The 25,539-nt window shown below is 37.5% G+C and overlaps 1 protein-coding gene across 6 annotated transcripts in view; it reads left to right on the top strand.

Annotated features, from left to right (window-relative positions):
* ATP2B1 (ATPase plasma membrane Ca2+ transporting 1) overlaps window positions 1–25,539 on the top strand; it is a 121,479-nt gene that overhangs the window by 78,218 nt on the left and 17,722 nt on the right. For all 6 annotated transcript variants that reach the window (XM_043880948.1, XM_043880928.1, XM_043880967.1 and 3 more), the window contains exons 6-15: window positions 2,324–2,464; window positions 4,918–4,956; window positions 5,688–5,849; window positions 7,504–7,718; window positions 10,692–10,934; window positions 13,046–13,287; window positions 14,378–14,615; window positions 19,362–19,541; window positions 20,188–20,275; window positions 20,642–20,748. In XM_043880948.1, the coding sequence (XP_043736883.1) occupies window positions 2,324–2,464; window positions 4,918–4,956; window positions 5,688–5,849; window positions 7,504–7,718; window positions 10,692–10,934; window positions 13,046–13,287; window positions 14,378–14,615; window positions 19,362–19,541; window positions 20,188–20,275; window positions 20,642–20,748 (1,655 nt within the window). The remainder of the gene's footprint in view (window positions 1–2,323; window positions 2,465–4,917; window positions 4,957–5,687; window positions 5,850–7,503; window positions 7,719–10,691; window positions 10,935–13,045; window positions 13,288–14,377; window positions 14,616–19,361; window positions 19,542–20,187; window positions 20,276–20,641; window positions 20,749–25,539) is intronic.

Below are 25,539 nucleotides of genomic sequence, written 5' to 3'. Positions count from 1 at the left end.
TGAACTGAGGCCATCTCCTCTTGTGTTTTAGCCACATGTACCTCATGGACTTTGCTGGCGGTACTTCTAGTTTATTCACACAGTGCTTAGCTCTTAGTGTCGTAGGTTGACATCCTGTTACGGAGCCTTGGTCCTTTTCTGTTTTAACAGAGATGATTGCTAAGTTTTTGGAGACTCAGGTTCTCAACACACCCAGTATATACCAGGAGGGACTCGATAAATTTTCCATGTTTAAGAAAAGACTGAAATAACTTTCTGGAGTTGCTTATCACTGTATGGGTGGGAAAGTTTTTCTACATTTATTTCCCTCTTCCAAAAATGTACTGAAAACATGAAATGCATTTATTTTTAAATTTATTCTCATGATGCCATCTCTCACTGCTGTTCTTGGCTTTTTAAATTTAGATGGTTAAAAGCAGTTATTCAGTTAGCAGTGAGGATATGACCAGAACAGACACTGTTTACTTTGCCTGAGCCTGTTAGCAGCCAGCATTCGATTACCTGTGGTAAAGACGAACATAACATAAATTGAAATTTGCTAAAAGCTAGAATTGTTAAAAGAAACTGTCTTTTATATCTAGTCCTTGCTCAGCATATTAAAAAGGAGACATCACTTTGCCAACAAAGGTCCATCTAGTCAAGGCTGTGGTTTTTGCAGTAGTCATGTATGGATGTGAGAGTTGGGCTATAAAAAAAGCTGAGCATAGAAGAATTAATGCTTTTGAACTGTGGTGTTGGAGACAACTCTTGAGAGTCCCTTGGACTGCAAGGAGGTCCAACCAGTCCATCCTAAAGGAGATCAGTCCTGGGTGTTCATTGGAAGGACTGATGTTGAAACTGAAACGCCAATACTTTGGCCACCTGATGCGAAGAGCTGACTGATCTGAAAAGACCCTGATGCTGGGAAAGATTGAGGGCAGGAGGAGAAGGGGACAACAGTGGATGAGATGGTTGGATGGCATCATCGACTCAATGGACATGAGTTTGAGTAAACTCCGGGAGTTGGTGATGGACAAGGAGGCCTGGCGTGCTGCAGTTCATGGGGTCGCAGAGTCAGACACGACTAAGCGGCTGAACTGAACTTGCTCAGTAAATATTGTTTCACTGTCCTTCATTTCTTGTTTCTCTTGCATTTTTGCTGGCATAGGAGCTAATAATTAGTGAAGTAGTCAGAATATAGATTTTTTTTTTTAAAGCAAGAAAATCAAAGATTTTAAAATTCATATGGGATAAATCACTCAGTAATTAATAGCCAAATACAAATCCTTAAGTACTAGAGTAAGTACACATGCTTCACAATCTTACTTTGCAAATAACAACTGAAGGTTGATTTGTTACACAGGATGTTAGTAGGTGCTTCAGACCTGTCCTCCTGATGGTTGTGAAGTAGGAGATGAAATAAATAAGTGATACCTATAAAGAAAATATTCAGTATTTAAACAAGAGTTTCAGTTTAGAAAGCTACTTAAAATTCACAAAAATATTAGAACAGGGAGGTGGGAAGCCTTGTAGTGAATAAAGCAAAGATGCAGAGGTGTGGATGTGCAGGTTGAAGAGCTGTGAGCAAGCTTAGCCGCATTATAAGGAGAATATGCCCTCTGTCCTCCTGGATTGAAGCTGCCTTGTCAGCTTGCAAGATTATTGTGAGGGACAGAGTCAGAATTCAGTCCGCGTTCCCGTCTCTGCCCGCTAGCTTTTTGTAATGGAGTTTTATGTGAGAGCAATAGATGGAAAAATTTGGAAGGTGGATTGGTCTCCGTGTGGAAATTTTGGAATTTATGGAGTAGGCCATGTAGGCTCCCGTTTGGAGCCACGGGAGGCTTGGATAAAATCACATTTGAGGAAGGTTAAACCTTTTTCAGGATGAACCAGAAAGACAGAAACTTGCTAGGAAGCTGTTGCAGTGATCGAGGTGGGCTAGCATGACATCCTGGGTTAGGGAGAGGTTGTGGGTTGTCTTAGGGATACGGCGGTTGCTGCTGTGTAATCCTTTTGGTTCTAAGCGTATTTCTTTCTAAGTGACGGGTTTCTCAGAGAAATGTCCCTAATGATAAAAACACAGTTATAATTTAAATACTGACCATTCACTGAACCCCTAGATTATACTTGATTCTCATTTTTAGAAAGTGCACATGTACTGTTATCCCCATCTGTGGACTGGTCATTGAGATGTTACACTTTGCCCCGTATCACAGGATAAATGAGTGGTAGACTGGGTTTTGAACTCAGATGACATATTACAAACATAAAACCTTAAGCACAAGAACTTAGGCTTCATTTAATATCTTACTGGATTTTAAAACCAAAGTTTTTATTGTTTTAGGTACTCATGTGATGGAAGGCTCTGGAAGAATGGTAGTTACTGCTGTAGGTGTAAATTCTCAAACTGGAATTATCTTCACCTTACTTGGAGCCGGAGGTGAAGAGGAAGAGAAGAAAGATGAGAAGAAAAAGGAAAAGAAAAGTAAGAATAGCAGTGTGCGGAACGAACTGATGATCAGAAATACAGCAGCTGTATTGTAGTAACTCACCCAATAAATAGTCTTTCATCAGGTTTTGCTGTGAAGAGTTCTACAGAAAGTTCGTTACCCAAAGTAGTACTTTCAGGTGTTAGAATTGATAGAAGGGATTTTTTGTTTTAAGACTTAAGAGTTCATAAAAGGCTTTATGAAGACATCATCCCCTTTACCATGGTCAGACAAATTCAGAACCTGCTTGAACACTTTAAAAAATCTCCCTGTCATTTGCATTTGACCAGCAAAGTGAATTAAACTCCCAGTTCCTATTTACTTTTTCTTTTTTTTTTTTTTTACTACTTTCATATCAACTGTGATATGTTAGACATGTCACATTTTGGCCTTATTGAACTTTTTCATCTTTTTCAAGTTTCCTGCTACTTAGGTAGTATCTTACTACATAAGATACTTGTTGGCTTTTAGACATACGATCAAGACTTCACTTTGACACCTGGTATGTTTGTCTTGTTATATTCAGCCCATCATTAGCTTATCAAGGTGTTAAAATTTTAATCTTGATCCATTGTATCTACTGTCCCTACATGGGATCTATTATCAGTAAGCTGGATAACCACAGTTTATCCACAAGGATCTTATAAGAAGCTCTGTTATATAGGGAAATAGTTATCAGAATCTTCACTGGGGAGTATGTCACTTTTTTAAAAAAGCCTTCCCTATTCTGCTTTTAAGTATTTACTGTACCACTGTTTACTCCAGAGTTTTTCCTTTTAGGGCAATAGCAGTTTACTGAGGTTTAACCACTTAGATTTACTTAATTTTACTTAGGCTAGTAAGCCCATATTTTTCTCACACACATAAGTATTCTGAAATCTTCTAAAATAAATGTTTGGTTTTTGCTATATCTATGTCATTGCTTTTAATCTTTAGGTTAAATCTTTAGGTTTTATTCTTTGGGTTTTATCTTTAGCTATGAAATCTTTATTTCAAACAGAAGCATGTTTGAAAAGCTCTGGCTGCAGGCAAGGGTGGCAGGCTCCACATTCTAGGTGTTTTCCTGTCCCACTCACAACAGTCCTCCATATGCCACCTTAAGGTTTCTTAAGGCAGAGTAGAAGTCAATTTAGAAACCGTAGTGGTGATACCATTTATTGAGTGCTTTATATGCATTATCTCAATAATCTAAGACTTATCTTTTTCTAATGATGAGTAGATTGAGGCTTATGCAGGTTGCATAACTTGCTCCAGATTAAAGATCTTAGTTAGTGGCAGACCAAACCCACTTGTCAAATTCAAGAGTCTGTATTCTTAACCATATATTATATTGCATCCCAATTTTCAGGAGACTAAAGTCAACAGACCTTATTAAAAAAGAAAGGGAAGTTCATATCATGTCCTTATTCTTATTGACTCCAGTTTCTTTTCCAGTAAGCACCATTTTTTCTAAGATCTATTTCTAAGATCTTTTATACACCTATTTTTATTAATGCAGTTAAGAGTATTCCCGGGAATTAGCATCTGACTGTCTACCATTTTTGATTCTTAGGGTGTCTGTGTGTGTGTAAATTGCCGAGACCATTTTTTCATCTGTGGACTTTCAGCTCTTCTCGCATTCCTTTGAGTAAATTAATATTATATGTTAGTATAGTCCAGGGTAATGTTTCATAATCTGAAATGTGAATGTTTGGTCTCACTCCAGACTTGACCTCATCAAAGTAGCAGATATTCTGTGTCCCTTACCTGTCTTGAGTATCTGTTCCTCTTTGACCATATTTGCTCCATGTTTTCAAGTTTGAAGGTAGCACTCCTTGATGGATAAGTTCACTTTCCTCTTTTTTATTATTAATATGATACTACCTGCTGCAGACAATAGACCCATTCCTTCCCTGATTACTTTTTACTTCAGATGGTGTCATCTTTTGCGTTCTTCTAAGCTAAGCTAATTTAGGAATTGCCTTACCTAGTAGCCTGACTGACCTTGTATTTTCACGTTCCAGGTTTACCTGCTTACCTCTCCTCTCTGTTACACGTACCAATTTGCTTCTGTTTCCCATCAAAGCTGTCCTGTGTGCCTGTGGTCTTCCTAGGGCACTCCTTCCCTCTCTACCTGTCTCTTTCCTACATTCTTAGGCTTGCATCTAGATTTAGTTTGAAAACCTCTTGCACCATATTTGGATATATTGCAGCATAAAAAAAGAATAAAGCTTTATGGAGAAATCAACCCAAGTGTGATGCCCCAAATTATTTTGGAGTGTTCCCCCATGATTAAGACCTAGGGAGAGATTGAGCCAGCAGGTCATCACAGGCCAAATGCTTTGTAATCTGTACACACACACCCCATTGTGTAACATTCTGTTATAGAAATGTGAACTACCTTTGCATAATTTAGCATGGCTGTATTCATTTCTTTTGGAAAGCTTTAATTCCCATTTTGTTCCTACAGATAAGAAACAAGATGGAGCTATTGAGAATCGCAACAAAGGTAAATTCATTCAGGAGGTTAAAAGTACGCTTAGCTTATTCTTATTATATCCAAAACTATATCTCTTGTGTACTGTATTCATCCAAAAGTAGGATACTTGTAGCAGAGAAAATTAACAACCTGTATTACTTGGGTATATGTCTCTCTGGTCAGTGCCTGACTTAATGTTGCCTTAACGTTTTGATAAGATTTTAATTATGGCATGTGGTAGTAAATTTTGAAAGCTCCAGATGTAGGTAACTTTAAACTTAAACATTACAGGCATTTTATCATTGGTTACTATGTGATTGCTGGCAGAAATGCATAAGCAACAAAATATATAATGTAAATTTTTTGGCATCTATTTTAAGAGTCGGAAAGCATATGTACATTTCTCTGTATGTTTCTCACATGATGTTCTTTCTGCATTATGGTTATAACTTCTTGGGAGGAATTTATGGTGTTGGGAATGACACAACATCCAGGAGGAGAAATGATTTGGTATTTAGCTCTTTTAGGACCCTGTATTTCTTCTTATGCCTCATCTCTATTTCCTAGCACAGCATTCTCAAATCAGGTACAAAGTTTCAAAAGCTAGTGTCACTATTGTCTTATTTTCTCTGGGTAGGCACAGACATACACACTAAGGTAAATGTTTACATCTTTGTCTTTCTGTAAGAAATTGATTTCCCCCCCACACACACACCAAATTGCTTGAAAATGTTAACAGTTATGTGTGCACTTCAATATAGCAAAAGCCCAGGATGGTGCAGCCATGGAAATGCAGCCTTTGAAGAGTGAAGAAGGTGGAGATGGTGATGAAAAAGACAAAAAGAAAGCAAATTTGCCAAAAAAGGAAAAATCTGTTTTACAGGGGAAACTGACGAAACTAGCTGTTCAGATTGGCAAAGCAGGTATGATATATATAAGAAAATAAGATGTTTTGTTTTAAAGTATGCTGACTTGCTATTTAAAAATACCTTTTGACATACGTAAGACTGCAAATCATTGCTTTGTGAGTGGAAGGGGAGTTAACGGTATTTTCAGTTTTATCTACAATGTACCTTTCGAGTTATTGGAGATCCTCATAATATTTTGAAACTTGGGAACAGTTATCATCATTTTATGTAGAGGGAGTGTCCTCTGTCAACTTGCTAATAAATAAATGGTCAGGTTAGGATTAGTGCTTAAGTCTACCCAATTCACAAGCCCATGAGCTCACATCTGAGTTTCTGGGAGCAATAGAGAGAGAGCTTACTCCATACAAATTACCCAGCTATATTTTAATAAAAAGAAATTTCACCACACATCTTCTCATCTTTTTATTGACTATGAAAAAAAAAATAGGTACATGTTTTTCCAAAAATTACAGTTTACTTAAATTGAGTGGATTAGTTAGAGCATCGCCCTGGTGAGACTGAAGTTATAAATTAGAACCATCACTAGAAAACACCTGTTAATAGAACCACTCTTCAGGGGAAAATAAAACAGTGCTGTAGCTAAAATCAGAGCATGCCCTTCAACTGTATCATCTTTATGAAAGAACACAGGTGGCTAAATCAGCATATACTATTCAAGTCACATAGGGGCTTCCCTGCTGGGTGAGTGATGAAAGATTCGCCTGCAATGCAGGAGACTCGGGTTCAATCCATTGGTCATGAAGATCCCCTGGAGAAGAAAGTGGCAACCTACTCCAGTATTCTTGCCTGGGAAATCTCATGGACAGAGGAGCCTGTTGGGCTATAGTCTATGAAGTCACAAAAGAGTCAGACATAACTTAGTGACTAAACAACAATTCAAGTCACTTACATTGCATCATTCTGTTACTTCCTGGGATTATCTCAGAAAAAGTTAAGATTTTACCTCTGTCCTCAGAAAGCTTATTATCTAGGAGATATTTGCTTTCTGTAATAGCCAAATGGTAATACTAAATCATACAGAAATGGATGGATTTAAGGTGGTGATGGTGTTTTAATAAACATCTGATTGGATTATTAGTCCCACATATGTAGACATGCCTTATTTTGTAATATTCATTTATAAGGAGATTAAACACGCCACAGAATAGAAAGGTAAATGATTTGTAATATGTGATTGACTCTTGGTTTTCTTAGTTAATAAAGCAGTAAGGATAGATGAAAAAAATTAATTTCAGTAATGTGTGTTTTTTCATTAAAAAATATAGGGTTGAATATTTAATTGCAGGTCTCCCCATTGATCAGATTCTTACCACCTTTTCTTTTGTCATTAAGCAGCTTATGCTAAGCTTTTGTAGTTCCTTGTCATTGCCTGTTATTTTGTCTCAGCTTTAGTGAAAGACCGAAGATGCAGTTAAGTCTAGAAAAGAGTCATAAACACTTTTTTCCAGTTCTCCTGGTCAGAAGCAGAACTTTTAAATCTAACAATGTCAAGGGATGAGTTAGTGCAAAAAAGTAGGTAACAGTTTCTCAGAGAAATTAAATACCACCCAAGTAGTTACGATTCTTCTAGTAGCTAATATGTAACTGACAATGAGTCCTGTCTGGAATATTTAATGATTACATTTTCCTTCTTTTTGTGTGCTGAAAGGTTTGTTGATGTCTGCCATCACAGTTATCATTCTTGTCTTATATTTTGTAATTGATACCTTCTGGGTTCAGAAGAGACCGTGGCTCGCTGAGTGCACACCGATTTACATACAGTATTTTGTGAAGTTCTTCATTATTGGAGTTACGGTTTTGGTGGTGGCAGTTCCAGAAGGTCTGCCCCTTGCGGTCACTATCTCACTAGCTTACTCAGTCAAGGTAAGCAGAAAAGATTATGCACAACTGCCTACCCTTTTCCTTTCGGGTTCTGAAAGTAGGAGACATCCATAAATTTATACTATCTCCTTTAGAAATTCTGTTGTTGGCCCCCTCCTCCTCTCCCCAGTTGAAGATCTCTGCCCCGAGTCCTGTACATGCCTGAAAGGGCAGCCTTGACACAGAGCTCCGCAGAACTCCACTGGGGAAAGTTCCAGCTTACTTTTCCTCATGTGATGGTTGAGATGTCCGGTCCCCTTCTGTTTCCCCTCTGTAAAATTGAAGTAAGCGTGTTTGTCGTTTGCCTGTGGTACAAGAGCAGAGTGGTTGACTCGACTCCAGCACTCTAAGGCCTCCTTGTTGGACCCTCATGACCCACGGTCTTGCCTTCACATGGTGGGCAGATTCATGTTTCTAAAAAATAATTCAGATAGTTTTTGTGTCTTGTGTAAAAACCCTCCAGTGGCTTCTCATCAGAATGAGATCCAAGGCTCCTCACCGTGGCCTGCAGGGCCTGCCCAATCTCTCTGTCTCCTCGTGCTCATCTCCCACCTCTCCGGCCCGCTCTGGTCCAGCCTCAGCAGCCTTCCTGCTGTTCCCACAAACTCTAGCCCCCTCCTCACTCTTGGCCCTGTGTGCTCCGTCCTTTGAATCATCAGCTGTCTGACTTTGCTCAGCTCTCTTCACATGTCACTGTCTCTGACCACTCCGCGTACAGTAGCACAGTCTTTCTGTTCTCAATGCAGAGTGCTGAAAAAATGAGCTTTGATGTCTTTGCTGACTGCTGTTTTACTTAAAGGAATGTTCTGTTTGAAGATTATTAATTTCCTTTTTTATCAGTTTTATATCTTAAATGGTAAAAGTGAATTGGATTTTAAAAGACTTAGCCTGGACAGTTTTTTATTTTTTTCTAATTTTTACAGTAACGTTGTGTTCATTTCTGCCATACAACAGCGCAAATCAGCCATATTTATACATAGATCCCTTTCTTCTTGAGCCTCCGTCCCTTCCGCCCATCCTACCCCTCTAGGTCATCACAGAGCATCAGATGGCTCCCTGTGCTATATAGCAGCTTCGTCCCAGCTGTCCACTTTACGCACAATAGTGTGGATTTGTTGATTCTACTTTTTCCACTCATTCCACTTGCTCTCTCCCCCACTGTGTCTACAAGTTCATTCTCTACATCTGCTTCTCCATTCTTTCCCTGCAAATAGGTTCATCAATACCATTTTTCTAGATTTTAAATATGTGCATTAATATACTATATTTGTTTTTCTCTTTCTGACTTACTTCACTCTGTATAGCAGGCTCTAGGCTCTTCTACTTCACTGGAACTAACTCAAATTTGTTCTTTTTAATGGCTGAGAAATATTGCTTTGGATGTATGTACCACATCTTCCTTATCCATTCATCTGTTGATGGACATCTAGTTTGCTTACTAGTTGATGGACATCTAGTTTGTCTTCAGCCTGGACAGTTTTGATCTTTTTTTCAAAATGGCTTCACATATAAAATTATACCTAATGAGAGAATGCTGCTTTTGTTAATTTTTTATTATTAATTAGTATTTCTTCCTAAGTAGTATTGATGACAGAAAGCAATACAGAGTAATTAATCATAGTTCCTGCTCTAGCACTCTCATCTTCAGTGTTCCCAAGAATTTTCAGCAGATTTGTCTTCATAAGAATATTTTTTGGCTTCCTGTTTAAGTTTATTTTCAGGCATTTCACATCTTTTGTTTCAAAAATGAAGTGGTGAATATATCAAAGTAATAGTGAGATACAATCTGTTCATCTACTTGATGTCTTAAAATAATTAGAAAACAATTGAGGGTAAATGTAAGTTTTAGACACACAGGTAAAATCATTTTATTAGTACTGAAATTAGGTTATTTTGAGTAGTCATTAATGATACTGATTTTTTAGTTGATCAAAAAGATATAGGCAGAATTGATCTGCATTTCTTTGACAAAATGAGTAGAAGCATTTTGACTGTTGTTCTTTAAGCTTTCAATAAATGTTTGTTTAGCCCAAACGTTACCACTTTTCTTTCCACTGAGGTGTCCTCTTTATGGCTCCTCTGTTAGTGTTTCACAAAACTGAACACCTTTTTTTTTTTTTACTGCAGAACTCTTTTAATCTTTAGTATTAATGCAGATCGCAGTAATCTTCCTTCCCCAAACTTGTTTCTTCAAGGAACCAGTTTCTTGCAATATCTTGCACATTAGTAGACACAGAACATACTTTGTAAAATAACTGCAGTTTTTAACCCATTCCAGTTAATGTTTGAGGAATCAATTATTAAGCATTTTAACCTAAATGCCCTTTGGAACTACAGTAAAACTCTTATTTTCTTTAGAAACTGTCTTTTTCTTGTAATAAGAGGAAGGGATGATCCTCAGGATGAGAGTCCCAGTGTACCACCATATGGAGAAGATAAAAGTGACCCTTGCTGGTTTTAATATGTTACCTCAATTTGTCAGAGTCAAAAAGAAAAAAAAATTCAGGCAACTACATGCCCACAAATTCTATATTTTAACTGACAAAAGCTACTTTTTTCTTATTGACTGATTCAAGAATCTTTTGTTTTCCACTTAATAAGGAGACTTAAACCTTACATGTAAATACACTGTTCCGTGGCTGTGAGTACAAGTTGTCATTGCCCTTACAATTTGAGCATTCTTCCTAGAACCTGTTGGAGGCATGTCAACATGATTTGCATGTGGATATCTGCCTTCATTTACTAGATTATGTTATGTAGTGGGAAACTTATTGAAGCCACAGGAAGCTAGTACTTTCTTTAGCTTATTTGAATAGGCCATTTATATTAAATTCTTCCAGTATTAAATCAGTACTTTATACTATGTATCCAGGTAAAATTATAGTTCTGATTTTAAAGCAGTTTGCAATCATTTTGATATAATGAGGTCATGGGTTTTGTGTGTAGCTTAACTACCTCTTTTTTTTGTCACTGTAGAAAATGATGAAAGATAATAATTTAGTAAGGCATCTGGATGCTTGTGAAACCATGGGGAATGCTACAGCTATTTGTTCAGATAAGACAGGAACGTTGACAATGAACCGAATGACAGTCGTTCAAGCTTACATAAATGAGAAACATTATAAAAAGATTCCTGACCCGGAAGCCATTCCACCAAATATTTTGTCCTATCTTGTAACAGGAATTTCTGTGAATTGTGCTTATACATCAAAAATATTGGTAAGGTCTCTTTAATAATTTATGGATGAAAGCTAATTTTTCCACTTGTGATGATTTGACTATATGTAGTTCTTAAGCCCTATGGCTATTATTTATAAATTGAAGAAATGAGTTAAGTTTTTAAATAAGATCTGTTGATCAGCATATATATGATGTTAACTTGTATTTTCCGACTATATTTTGAATTTTTTGTGTTTAGAAACTTTAGAGCTGCATAACCAGAATAAATCCTCAATTTAAAATTTCTGCTTCATTCATTTCATGAAAGACTAGGCTATCTTACTGTAGCAAGTCAACTTTCAATCTCCAGGAGCAAATTTTGAAACCAGATTTTAACTTACTATGTATCATATATGCTTGCTATTGACTCTGTTTGGTTTCTCAGTAGATCGTACCTATAAGGTGATTCTTAAATCTTTGGGACTAACTGAATAAAGTAACTCTAGACTTGTGGTACCTTAGAATAAAATATTTTTAACTTTGCACTTTAAAAAAATTTTTTTATAACATAAAGCATGAGATTATTTGGCTGATATGTGTTCTAGTGACTTATGGATGAAGACCGTAAATGCAGTTAATATTGCATAAATTGGATTATTGGACTGGAAAGTTATGAGATCTTGATTCTACATCTGGCTTTGTCTTTTACTAGCTGAAAGCCTGAGTTTTACTTTCTTCAGTTGTTAAGTAAAGATGGTTTCATCTGCCCTTCATACTGTTGTGATGATTACAGAAGGAGTTATTTGTGAAGATACTCTGAAGGAAATAAAGGTTTTAAATGTATTTAAGGCAACTATATTTTAATGACTGTATTATTTTAAGCCATAAAAAATGGTAAAATAGATTTAATTTTGAACTATTTCATATAAATGCTTATGAAAACAAGAGAAAAGGAAGGGAATTAAAATTTATTAAGTCCTATATGTGTCAGGCTGCATGAATCACAAGCCAGAATCAAAATTTCTGGGAGAAATATTAACAACTTCAAATATGCTGATGATATCACTGTAATGGCAGAAAGTGAAGAGGGACTAAAGAGCCTCTTGATGAAGGTGAAAGAGGAGAGTGAAAAAGCTGGCTTAAAACTCAAATGTGCAAAACTAAGATATAGTATATGGTCCCATCACTTCAGGGCAAATAGAAAGGGAAAAAGTAGAAGCAGTGACAGATTTTATTTTCTTGAACTCCAGAATCACTGCAGATGGTGACTACAGCCCTGAAATTAAAACACACTGGCTACTTGGAAGGAAAGTTATGACAAACCCAGACAGTGTATTAAAAAGCAGAGACATCACATTGCTGATAAAGGTCCATATAGTCAAAGCTGTGGTTTTTCCAGTAGTCATGTATGGATATGAAAATTGGACTATAAAGAAAGCTGAGCACTGAAAGAATTGATGGTTTTGAATTGTGGTGTTGGAGAGGACTCTTAAGAGTCCCTTGGACTGCAAGGAGATCAAACCAACCAATCCTAAAGGAAATCAACCCTGAATATTCATTGGAAGGACTGATGCTGAAGCTGAATCTCCAAATATTTTGGCCACCTGATGTGAAGAGCCAACTCACTGGAAAAGATCCTGATGCTGGGAAAGATGGAAGGCAAAAGGAGAAGAGGAAGGAAGAGGATGAGATGGTTAGATAGCATCACCAACTCAATAGACATGAGTTTGAGCAAAGTCTGGGAGAGAGTGTAAAAGACCGGGAAGCCTGGCATGCTGTAGTTCGCGGGGTTGCAAAGAGTCAAACATGACTTAGTGACGGAGCAACAGCAACACACGTCAGGAACCAGCTCTAAGCTCTACATGTCTCACCTCATTTACTTCTTGGGTGCTCCTGTTGTCCTGATGTTGAAGCCAAAAACCGCAGCAGTTGAGTTACTTGCCAAAAATTCACATAGCTAGTATTTGGCAGGGCTGAGCATGGAATCCATGTCATTTTTGCCCCAGAGCTTTTTTCAGCCTTTCTTTTTCTGTGTTCCTCTTTGAAATGCTGATACTAATAGAAGTTTCCTATATGATTTTGTTTACAATGTCTTGCTCTGTTTTGATTCTAAATTAAACTGTCATAGAGAAACAGTATGGTACTAGCTTCTAAACCTTTTTCTCTTATAGCCACCAGAGAAAGAGGGTGGATTACCTCGTCATGTTGGTAATAAAACTGAATGTGCCTTGTTGGGACTTCTTTTGGATTTAAAGAGGGATTATCAGGATGTTAGAAATGAAATACCGGAAGAAGCACTGTACAAAGTCTACACCTTCAATTCTGTCAGAAAGTCCATGAGCACTGTCCTGAAAAATTCAGACGGAAGTTACCGAATATTCAGCAAGGGTGCATCTGAGATAATTCTGAAAAAGTAAGAGTAAAATGCTTAGATGAATAAATTGCTCACTATGGTTGCTTTATGGAATACCTACTCTGTCGTTATTGTTGATACTCTCTTTTTGTGAACTTCAGGCGTTAGCTAGGACCTTCAGAGTTTTTTTATTAGTGTAATTTAATGGTATTGATCTTTTGTCCAGGGTTCTCATACTCCAGCTTCTTTTATTTCTTAATGTTTTGCTACAGGGAAAATAAGCCCATTATGTTCAATCTGTATGGTTGAACAAAGTGAACATTGATACTTGTTCTTAGGTGTGTTGAGTCCATTGCTGTATAGGATCACGAAAAATAAAAGCCTCCTGGGAAGAAAAATTAATGGTCATGTTTTCTATACCACATTGTAGATAGTGGTGAATGAATTACACATTAGTTTTTAGAATAACAAAGCATTAAAACTTGATCTTGAGGCTCCTCCTCCTGTATCAGAGTGAGATTTTATCATACTTATGCTACTGTATTGTTGTATTTAAATACCTGCTGTCATTTTGGATGGTAATCTTTTTTTTTTGTACTGTCCATATATAGACCAGTGACCCCAGTTTTGACATCACATGTTTAAATATAATTTTCGTAATGCTTATCTGTTATTACAAGCATTGAAATTATTAGTGCTATCTTTCTTTTTTCTTGCCTTAAGGCTCCTGTATTTTTTGTCCCATTCTCCTGTACTTTAAAAGAAGGAAATATTTGGAAATTTTGTGTTACTTAAGACTAATATCTAAATCTATACCAAAATGTACAGGTACATAGTTTATTCTTCTCTGCCACTAGGGGTTTTTTGTGAAAATTTTAAAGCCCTGCATTTCCTAAAGGGAAGTTTTAAGAATATCTTGAGTAACTGATTCAATGAGGAATGATCAAATGAGAACCATAAAAAGAGAACTGTTTTGTAAAGTGGAGAGAGGAAAGTAAATATGGTTGAAGCCTGTAAAAATGCAACATACATAGTTCTCTGAATTCCGGATAATCAGATTACATGATTTCTAGCCCGTCCAAGTCACTTAAATGGCATTAACTATTATCTTTGTTAATTATTGATGTTTGGATTCAACATTTCCTTATAGGTGTTTCAAAATCTTGAGTGCTAATGGTGAGGCAAAAGTATTCAGACCAAGGGACCGTGATGATATTGTAAAAACTGTGATTGAACCGATGGCATCAGAAGGCTTGAGAACCATATGTCTTGCATTCAGAGATTTCCCAGCAGGAGAACCAGAACCAGAGTGGGATAATGAAAATGATATTGTCACCGGCCTTACATGCATTGCTGTTGTGGGCATTGAAGATCCTGTGAGACCTGAGGTGGTGAAACATTCTGTGTTCTGCATGTGCAGAAGGCACTAACTGCAACCGGTTTTCTAGTAAAATTCTTAGCGTTTGTGATTTTCTTTCCAGTGTGAATCCACGATGAGTGAGATAATAGTGCTTGGGATGCATGTGCTACCTGTTTATGGTTTTAAATTCAATAACTCCTCTTTGGGACCCTCCATGTTTATATAGCACCATAACCAGTGCCTTGAACCGGGTAGGGTTTTTTCCATTGATATTTATATTATATAGTAAGTACCATTAATGGTATTTTCATGCTCTTTGGTCCAGCACTGTCCAGTAGGACCGTCTGCAACCATGGAATTGTTCTGTGTTGTTCCATATCACAGTCACTAGCCACATGTGACTACTGAGCTTTTGAGGTGTGGCTAGTTCAACTGAAAAACTGAATTAAAAAATTTTGTTTTCAATTTTAGCATCTTGCTACCATACTGGACAGTCCACAGCTGTAGACTTAGCTTTTTTTTTTTTTTTCCTTAGTTTCTTTTTTTTTCTTAAGTTTATTGAGCAATAACTTTTTTAAAGTTATTGAGACTATACTAGGAAACTGGAGACATAAAGATTTTTGAGATCTGGTTCCTAGCCTCAAAGAAGTTACTGTCCTGGGTGGGAGTGGACAAATACATAGTTATAACCAGCATGTTAGTACATAGATACATATGGAAAGCATGTTACATGAGCACAGAACATGAGCCCCCAACCTTTTAAAATAATAACATTTTTAATGCCTTCTTACTGTGTGCCAGCTCTTATGCTTAGAGCTTTATGTGTATTATTTTACCTAATATTCACCTCTGAGTTGTAAGTATTATTACTTACAGGAAGATGAAGAAAAAATTGAGATTTATAGAAGCTATCTGTAAACCATAGAGCTAGTGTATTCAAACCTAGCTCTCCTTAAGATACGTGTGCTTAAAAAACCACTGTGCTGTGTTAACCCCGAGAGGTGTCAAGTAACGGACTTCCCAGAGATTACCTGATGTGAGTCTTACAGGATGAAGAGGTATTAGCTAGACCGAGAGAGAGAGAGAGGAAAGCACATTTGAGCAAAGAAGCAACATGAATAAAAAGCACAAAGGCAAAAATAGCTTTTGTTCAGTGACTATCATCAACTAATTGCTTCAACACCCAATGTGTAGTACCAGGCACTCATCTAGGAACTGGAAATACTGCAGTAAACACAATAATTATGAAACTTATACTCTAAAGAGGTAACACACAGATAAAGTACTTGGTGTGCCAAGTGAAAACACATTCTGTAAGGACTGACTTGCTCCCTGCCCTCATAGGCCTTCTAATCTAGTTGGCGTGGGGTAGGAGGGGGCGTCAGCTATGACAGTACAAGTGAAATCAGGGCCGTAAAGGATATGCACAAGAGTGGTAAAGGTAACAGAGACCCCACGTTAAAGACTTGTGAGGAGTTAACATTTCAGTTGAGCTCTGATGGCTGGAAGTGAGCCAGCCTTGTGAAGTAGCTGCAAGAACAGTATTACAGGAGAATGGGACAAAAAATACAGGAGCCTTAAGGCAAGAAAAAAGAAAGACAGGACTAAGTCATGTCCGGCTCTTGTGATACCATGAACTGGAGCCTGCCAGGTTCCTGTGTCCATGGGATTCTCCAGGCAAGAATACTGGGGTGGGTTGCCATTTCCTTCTCCGGAGGAACTTCTGACCCAGGAATTGAACCCAGGTCTCCCACATTGCAGGCCGATGCTTTACCGACTGAGCTATGCAGGAAGTATTTAGCTTTTCAAAGATAGAAAGGAGGCCAGTGTGGCTGTAAGCCTGACCAAGAAAGAGCAGACGAGGTTATCTTTGGCCTTACCAGGCAGTGAGGACTCTGAATTTTATTCTGAAATGCAGTGGAAAGTCATTGAAGAAATTCAGGCTGGAAAGTGCCATGATTCATGTTAAAATTGTACATGGAGTACTCTGTAAGAAATAGAGAAGTCGACACACAGAACCCAATGAGATGATTGCAGTGATCTCAAACAAGAGATGATCATGGCTTAGTCAGTTGTGCCAGGGAAGTTGGAAGGAAAAGTTTGATTTCAAAGGAAATGGAGGTAGAACTACTAGATATTCATATGTTGGATTTGGATATATGTATCTGACATTGTGGAGGTGTCCGAAACAGCCAGTTATATTTCAAGTAGGCATTTGGAACTAGAGGCCTGAAGGTGAAGTAGGCAAGAGAATCTCTTGAGGAAAATGTGTAGCTAGAGACTTAGGACAGAGCTATCTCCTAGTAACTCTTCTAGAGGAGTAGGAATCACTCTTGAGCTTGCATAACTGAGTGGCTGGTAGATGGTATTACCAGTATAGTAAGAGAGTCAGACAAAGCTGCCTATTTAGAGGTCAAGGTAAATTCACTTTGGAGTTCTCGAGTTTCAGATGCTTGTGAGACATCCAGATCATGTTTGCCAACCTTTTGGTCAAAGGAAAACCATTCAAAGTTTTATACGTTGATTTATGGCTTAAATCTTATCTTAATACAGTGTTAAATCAGGATTCCTTCAACTTCTGTCCTTTGGAAGATGTATTGCTCATTTTGTGTTCTTGGCACTGAGGTTGATAGGTTTATTTTTTTTTTTAACACAGAAGTGGCAGTTCATTTCTTCATTATCGCAAAATGAGATGAGTGCTTGCAGTGAAGTGAGACAGTGTAATAGGAGGCAGCTTTCCAGAATTCATCTTCTGGACCATGCAGTCCTCATGTAGAGAATCTTGATTAATTAGATACCTGGACTAAATCCAGCTTTATTGCATATGCATAGATGCTTTAAAAAAAGATTTGGCTTCTCTTCAATTTTTCTGTAAAATTGGAGGTAACTTGTGAGTTTTAAGTGGATGTATTTGGTGAATAGTGGGCTATTAATAATTTAGTTTGCTCTCTTAAATACCATTTGCCACATAGCTTTAACCAAGACTAGTTGTCACTTTCTTAGCCTGCTTTCCTCATTTCTGTTACCTGCATAGCCTGCTGGGTATTTGCATTTGTAGCCTCTGTTCTCGAAGGATCATCATGGATTTTCTGGTTAGAGAAGAACAGGAAAGGATTTTCTCGGCAAAGGGAACTGCAGAAGCAGAGACCCCAAAATTATACACAGATTAAGTGTTTAATAGAAAAAAAATTTAGATCTTGGAAGCTATTTTTTTCCTAATTCTTTTCTGAAACACAATCATGATACTTCAGACTTCTAACAATAATTCCTAAATATTCATTATTTTTAAAATTTCCTAAATTGTACCACAAATGTGTATTCAAATCAGAATCACCCAGGGCACACATTAAATTTATTGCCATGCCCCTCAAAGTCTTAACCTAGAGGATCTATAGGTTTCCTCTCTTTTCCATTCTTTCAGATTACCTGTCAAAGAAAATTGTTTTATTTTCTTCTCATCAGCAAATAAACTGTCATATTTTTGCAAATTATTTGTAGAAGGACATGTGTCCTGGAGAGTTTTCTACATTCCAGATTTTGCTGAGTGCTTTCCTTCTGTTTCCTGTAAACTGGTAGTTAGATCTAGAGTAGGGTTTCCAGATAAAATACAGTACACCCAACTAAATTTTCAATTTTATCTAAACAGTTTTGTTTTTTTTTTTTCATGTAAGAGTGTCCAATAGTACAGTATTTGGTCATCTTGTATTTTTTTTTTAATTGAAATGTAGTCAACTTACAATATTGTGTTAGTTTCAGGTGTACAACCAAGTGATTCAGTTACACATTTTTTTCTTTTTTATTCTTTTCCATTATAGGTTATTACAAGATATTGAATATAGTTCCCTGTGCTATACAGTAAATCCTTGTTTATCTACTAGGAAACTATTCTGAAGCTCAAGTGTGAGAACTTTGTGGTTTATAGTATAACAGTTGAGGAATCGTCATGTATTTTTAAGAAAGTGTGTTAGAGAAAGAACTCTATTGTCAGGTATATCAGATGTTCTAAAGGGGAAACAAACATAAACACAGGGATGCCAATTTAAAAAAAAAAAAAAAAAAAAGCTTTTGCAATAGCTCGGGGAACAAGCATGGTGACGGGAAGTTCAGGGAAGGTTTGAGGTCCAATCTGCAGGATTCTTTGGCCCTTAAGGATGTAGAGGATAAGGGAGATGGAGGTCAGATCATCGTTAGGTTTCTATTAGAGAGAAAGCATAGTTTCCCTTTTGGACACCCACATTCTGATATCTGCTTTTCTGGTATGACTAAGAATCCATCTCTCACAATGAGCTGGGAAAAACATGTAGCTCTGAAAGTAATCATGTAGTGGTGGTTGGAGGTTCTAGAATAGGAGAGATGACCCTTAAAAGATAAAGGGTTGGGTGGAAAGTGAGTCTCTCTTTACCCCAAGGACACCAACAGTATATGCCTGGTGTCTGGGCAGTAGATCCTGAAAGGTAGAAAGCCAACCAGGAAAGAATTGCCTAATGGTTGCCAGGGGGAAAGGCGCTGGGAAAGGCCTTTGGCAAATGAATAATGCAGGCAAGTTAAGTCAAATGATAACTGAAAGTGAAACCTAAACTAGGCCTGTAGCAGTGGAAGAGGAAAGAAGAGGTTATTGGGCATACTGTGAGAAATATTTAATATCTTGAGACGAAATGAAGGTTGTCATTTGTGGGACTTTGAGGCATCTATATTTGTTCAGTGGGATTTTTTTCCCCATCCTGGAAATACTCTAATTTTCTTCCATGATATGAATTTTTTCCACATTAACCAGGTGCCAGATGCAATAAAGAAATGTCAGAGGGCTGGAATTACTGTGCGGATGGTCACTGGTGATAACATTAATACTGCTCGGGCTATTGCCACCAAATGTGGTATTTTACATCCTGGGGAAGATTTTCTTTGCCTAGAAGGTAAAGATTTCAACAGGAGAATACGAAATGAAAAAGGAGAGGTAAGGGTGTTTTATATTTTAAGCTGCCATATTTTTAGTATATTAGGGATTTCATTCAACAGATACACTTTGCATATGCACTGCGTGTTAGGCGTCACACCTGGAAAGGTGCAGCCCTCACCCCAAGAAGCAAAACATTTTAGGAAGTAGAGGGAACAAGTGATAAAGAAATTTGCCTTGAAGGGAGTGAGTGGTTCTTTTTTTCAGTCCAGGCCCAAGAAATACAGTATGTGTAAGCCAGTAAGGGGAGATGATTTTGGACAGGTTGCTATGGACCATATTTTAGGAGGCCCCAAACTGCACTACTTATGCTAAGGAGTTTTCATGTTCATAGGCAGTGGGGAGACGGTTAAAATTTGATCTTGTAATGATATGTATAACATTGTTCTCAAACTTGAGTCTGCATCAGAGTGACCTAGAGAGCTTTGTGTAATACATGGATTACTAGGCCCCACCTCACAGTATCTTTATCAGCTAGGCCTTGGATCTTGCTCAGCAATTTCCCTTTCTAACAAGTTCCCAGGAGTTGCTGATACTGCTGGTCTGGTAACCATCTTTTGAGAACCACTGATACAAATGCTAGATAGCTAATTTGGAATTATAAAATTAGGCTTGGGCATGTTTTAACTTTGACGAAAATTTATAGATTGAGCAAGAGCGGATAGACAAGATTTGGCCAAAGCTTCGAGTGCTTGCAAGATCATCTCCTACTGACAAACATACACTGGTTAAAGGTGAGTAGGTTTTGCAGTTTTCCCACAATTTCTTGATACAGAAATGTACTGTTTCCTAAAATAGTAACAGAAACTGAGTATTAGATTGAATCATGGATGTCATCTTTGCCAATAAAATCTAAATACATTTCCTGTTGATACCTTGGGTGGATTGTGTTTATTCTCAGGGAGTAAAACAGGATATAATTGCTAATACAACAGTTTCGGGAGTTGTTCCATGCCCAGCATCTCAGCAGTTTCCATTTCTCTATGCTTAATTATTTATTTTGAACTTTGAGTCTGTAAAACTGGTAAGCCAAGTATATCCTACAGAATCACTATTAAATTAAACAAATTGTTTTTACAGCACAAATACTTTTATTCCAGGTATAATTGACAGCACTGTTTCCGAACAACGCCAGGTTGTAGCCGTCACTGGTGATGGTACAAATGATGGCCCGGCATTAAAGAAGGCTGATGTTGGATTTGCAATGGTAGGGACTCACCTGATTCAAATATTCAGATGTAATTTACTGGCTGGGTTTTCTGTTTGGTTTCTTTGTTGCTAAATTGCTATTGATTTTAAACACTGTCCATCTACCCTTGAGGAGCAATGTATAAGCCGAAATTGGTTTATAAGTCTAATTATAATGTTAATGTGTACCAGTGTTTATTTGCATAATTTATCCCCCTGATATTTTGCTGCTAAAATAGGGGTTTAGCATGAACCATCACCATGGTGGCTGCCTTTCAGCAGACGTTAGGGAGATGGAAGAAGGAAATGATAGGAGTAAAGTACCCTCAACCAATAGCTGTGAACCCAGAGTTTCCCACCCTGCCCTGTCCCAAAGTCATTATGGTAAGCAGTACGTTGGTGTGAACCTCTGAAGAGTGGAGAAAAGTAGCTGAGAGGATAAGGAATATTTCAGGGCCGTTGCTTTGGCCGTGAGCAAAACAGGTTCACTTTGGAAACACACAGGATCCATACTTCTGCCCTCATCTGGACAGCTGACCAGGAATGTATTTCTGTACAATGCACTTTAAAATTTAAAAACAAAAAAACCTTCTTCCTAAAATTTAAGTGTTTAAGGCAGATGCTAAGGGCTTTAAATAACGGCAGGTAAATACAGTATTTCGAACAAAAGCACAATATAGCCACTTATCTTATTTGATTTTTAAGCCGTGAAAGTTTTAAGCCCATTTTACCAACTTTTTTTTAAAGGTAGCACGTCAAAAAAAAAAAGCCTAAATATATTTTAGTGGTTTTTTTTTTTTTGTATGAAGAAAGAATAAGTGCTTGGTGGCTTGGACTTGAAAAGCATTCTTGCTCAAGCTTGAATTTACTTTGTATGTTTGTTCATGTCTTCAATTTCATATTTTAAAACTGAAAAACAAAATTATCTTGGGGTTTATTAGAGACCCACAAAAAATTGCTATCGATTAGATCTTTCTAAACCTGTCTCTTATATTTCAGACAGAAATAGTGTTTTAAAACACTCTATTCTCTTTCTCTCCTTTTTTCTCTCTCTTTCTCTGTGTCTGTATCTATGTATATTTAGCAAATTCAACATTAAAATTTACAGCAATAAAATAAAGGGGCTCTAATGTGAGTACATTGTTAGCTTGCAAAGAGACCTGGCATTTTCCCCTACTTAGCCACTCCTTTTAGAATTCCTTTAGATGGCAAGTTTAAAATATGATTACATTATTTTAAAAATTATATTGCATTATTCTTACAGGGGCTTCCCAGGTGGCACTAGTGGTAAAGAACCCACTGCCAATGCAGGAAATTGGGTTCGATCCCTGGGTTGAGACCATCCCCTGGAGGAGGACATGGCAACCCACTCCAGTATTCTTGCCTGGAAAATCCCTTGGACAGAGGAGCCTGATGGGCTTGCAAAGAGTCAGACATGACTGAAGCAACCTAGCATCCACGCATTCTTACCAAAATTCAGTTAACCACACATCTGCAGATACTTCTGTTATCAAAGCCTGAATGCCATGATGTATTAATATTTCTATAACCAGGTATCCATCTGTGGTAAGGTAAAGGTAAAATCTTTTTTTAAAAAAAGGTAAAATCTTCCCTAAGGTAGTTAAAATATTTTAATTTAAAATACTTTCAGACTTTGGGTTAATAAACATTTGTTTCTTCTCGAAACATTAAGAAGCTGTTTCCAGTATTCTGGTCCAATAGTTGCTGCCTCCTAAAGGTTCAGCACATAAGGGAGTAAATCAGTGAAGGACTAAAAACAGCACAGGGCGTGCCTCCACGAGGAAGTCCTAGACTCTGCCTCTAGAGGCTCAGAAAGGTTTTCTGAAAGAGGTGCCATTTGAACTGAGGGAGGGAGGAAAGTACTGCTAAGAGACTCCCAAGAATCATAGGTAGCCTAACTTCACTAGAAGAGGGTGTGGTGTTGATGGGTACTGGATATGAGGATCAGAAGGGCCTTGACTGTGAATCTGAGCAATTTGTTCTTTTATCCTGTAGATCAGCAGGTCCCGAGCAGACTTCAGATGTCTGACTTTTTGCAGCCCCGTGGACTGCAGCCTGCCAGGCTCCTCTGTCCATGGGATTCTCCAGGCAAGAGTACTGGAGTGGATTGCCAGTAGTATTCTTGATATTGGCAACCCTCTCCAGGGAATCTTCCCAGCCTAGGGACTGAACCCAGGTCTCCTGCATTGGCAGGCGGTTCTTTACCACTGAGCCACCTGGAAAGCCCCAGCATACAGCTCTAAGAAGCTCATGAAAAAGCCATTTTAAACTCTTTGATAGAAAGTTTCCCAAGTTTGTTTCACGATGGGACTAGTTTTTATTTGGACACCAATTAACATCTTAAAGTTGCTTTTTAAATTTCAAAAGATTTTGAACAGGGGAGTGTGAGATTTGCATTTGCTAAAGATGGAGAACGATTAGAGGCAGGAAAGTGTGTTGGGTTTAGAGGTGTTAAGTATGTTGCACATTAAAAGTAAAATATTCAGATTAGGAGCTAGAGACCAAAATTTTACATTAAGATTGCTCCTTCATGAACTATTTCAAGAAAAGCTTGATTTGGACTTTGTTTTGTGTTTATCAAAACAATATTACATAGCTTTTAAAAAGTCAGACAGTTGTATAAGACTTGATAAACTACATCCCCTACCACATACCATTTCTTACAGCTCATTTTTTGACTAAAGAAAACCAACTATTTTTGCTGTTTCTCTTCCTTAGCTGTTTGCCTCCATGTATCTAAATGGCACAATAATAAGGATTTTTAAAATATGTTTAATAAACAGCATCTGTTGATGACTTTTCATTTAGGAAGGTAAGGATTTAGCACTTTGATAGGCACACACAGAGACATCTATAAACATTCATGCACACTTTCGAGCCTGCCTTCTTCCATCAGAGTTAGAGATCAGCCAGTATACCATCCTTATTGTGGTTGGTTATAGTGATTGGAAATGTTGTTCCAAGATGAGCCACGTGGTCTCTTATAACTGCTGTTACTTCCTTGCGTGACTTTTTGTATTCACTGTACATTTTCTTTTTCAAGTCACCTTTTAATCTTTATTTATCTGTTTATTTCCTTAGGTTTTTTTTTTTTTTTTTTTAATGTTCTTAACACTGATTCATCTCCATCTTCTCCTTTCCTCATGTCAGAGATGTCAGGCACTTTTACAGTTCTGCCTTCTCACTAGTACCTCTCCCAGATCTTTTGACATGCTTTCATCTGAACTGTTTGCTCAGCTTGCTACACAGCTGTCTCTTCTTTCTTCATACCTAAGAATTTCCTTTACCCATCTATTATGTTGCATTTGAATTTCTTAAATTTGGTGTAATTATCTTTTTAAGATAAAGAACATTATAGCATACTAACACATATATATGGGATTTAGAAAGATGGTAATGATAACCCTATATGCAAAACAGAAAAAGAGACACAGATGTACAGAATAGACTTTTGGACTCTGTGGGAGAAGGCGAGGGTGGGATGTCTCGAGAGAACAGCATTGAAACATGTATATTATCTAGGGTGAAACAGATCACCAGCCCAGGCTGGATGCATGAGACAAGTACTCAGGCCTGGTGCACTGGGAAGACCCAGAGGGATCGGGTGGAGAGGGAGGTGGGAGGGGGGATCGGGATGGGGAATACGTGTAAATCCATGGCTGATTCATGTCAATGTATGGCAGAAACCACTACAATATGAAAAAAAAAATTAAAAAAAAATTTTATTGGAGTTCAGTTGATTAACAAAGTCGTGTGATATCATCATCTTTTTTGGTTTACTGTCTCATGTAGTAAAGCCATCTCCAATAGATTCCTGAGAAAAAGGATTCATGAAAGTTAAACTTTTTCATAACTTTTATGAGTGAAATCTCTTCTTTCTTCAAAGACTCCTCCTTGATACGTAGTCCGACTTGGTATAAAAATCTAGATCGAAAATTACTTTCACTCAGAATTTGGATTTGTACCTTCATTGTTATTACGTATCATTTTGAAATTTGAACTTCTTTTTGTTTTTCTTTCCATTTTTTTGGTATGTTAAGTCTTTCCTTTGTTCTCAGTCCTCTGAAATGTCATGATGTTTTGTCTTAGGGCAACTTTTTACTATGAAAACTCATTGTCTTCAATTTTGTGAAATTCCCTTATACTCATCTTGTTTCTTCTCCGCTGTGTATTCTTTGTGGATTTGTCCCCCTGATTTTTTAACCTCCTGGGCTTGCCTTATTTTGTCTTTTTTTTTCCTGTCTGCCGTACTTTTATCATCTTGCAGGAGTACAGGAGATATTTCCTCAGCTTCTGCTGTATTTTCATGTCTGTAATAATATATTTAATGTCCAAGAGTTGTTTTTGGATCTCTGAGTTCTTGTTTCATTGCTGTGCCTTTTGTCATTCTAAGGATTTGATTCTTTTTTTTTTTTTTTTTTAATGTTTCCTACATTCACTGGTGGGTTCTTTACCACCAGCACCACCTGGGAAACCCAGATTTTTTTTTTTTTTTTAATCAGCTTTTGTCCCTCTGTAGAGTCTGTCTCTCTGTCTCCCTTTAGTTTAGTCTGTGTCTTTCAGGTTAGTGCTTTCATCAGATGTCAAAGTGATGGTAGGTTGTTTCTGCATTATTTTTACCAGTAGAAAGCTGAAAAGCTGGAAAGCCTGAGGCCTCTACGTAGGATTGATCAACCAGAAGCTTCCCAGTAAAGTGATCTGGCTTGGCCATTTCGCTTTCTTAGGGTACCGTGAATTTTGCAGTATCTTTAGGTCTCGTCTCCTATGACGATCAGATTTTCAGGAAAGA

This window comes from Cervus elaphus, chromosome 3 (genome assembly GCF_910594005.1).
Source record: "Cervus elaphus chromosome 3, mCerEla1.1, whole genome shotgun sequence".
In the NCBI taxonomy this organism is placed as follows: domain Eukaryota; kingdom Metazoa; phylum Chordata; class Mammalia; order Artiodactyla; family Cervidae; genus Cervus; species Cervus elaphus.
The sequence above is the reverse complement of the archived record's forward strand: the minus strand, read 5'-3'. Positions and strand labels throughout refer to the sequence as shown.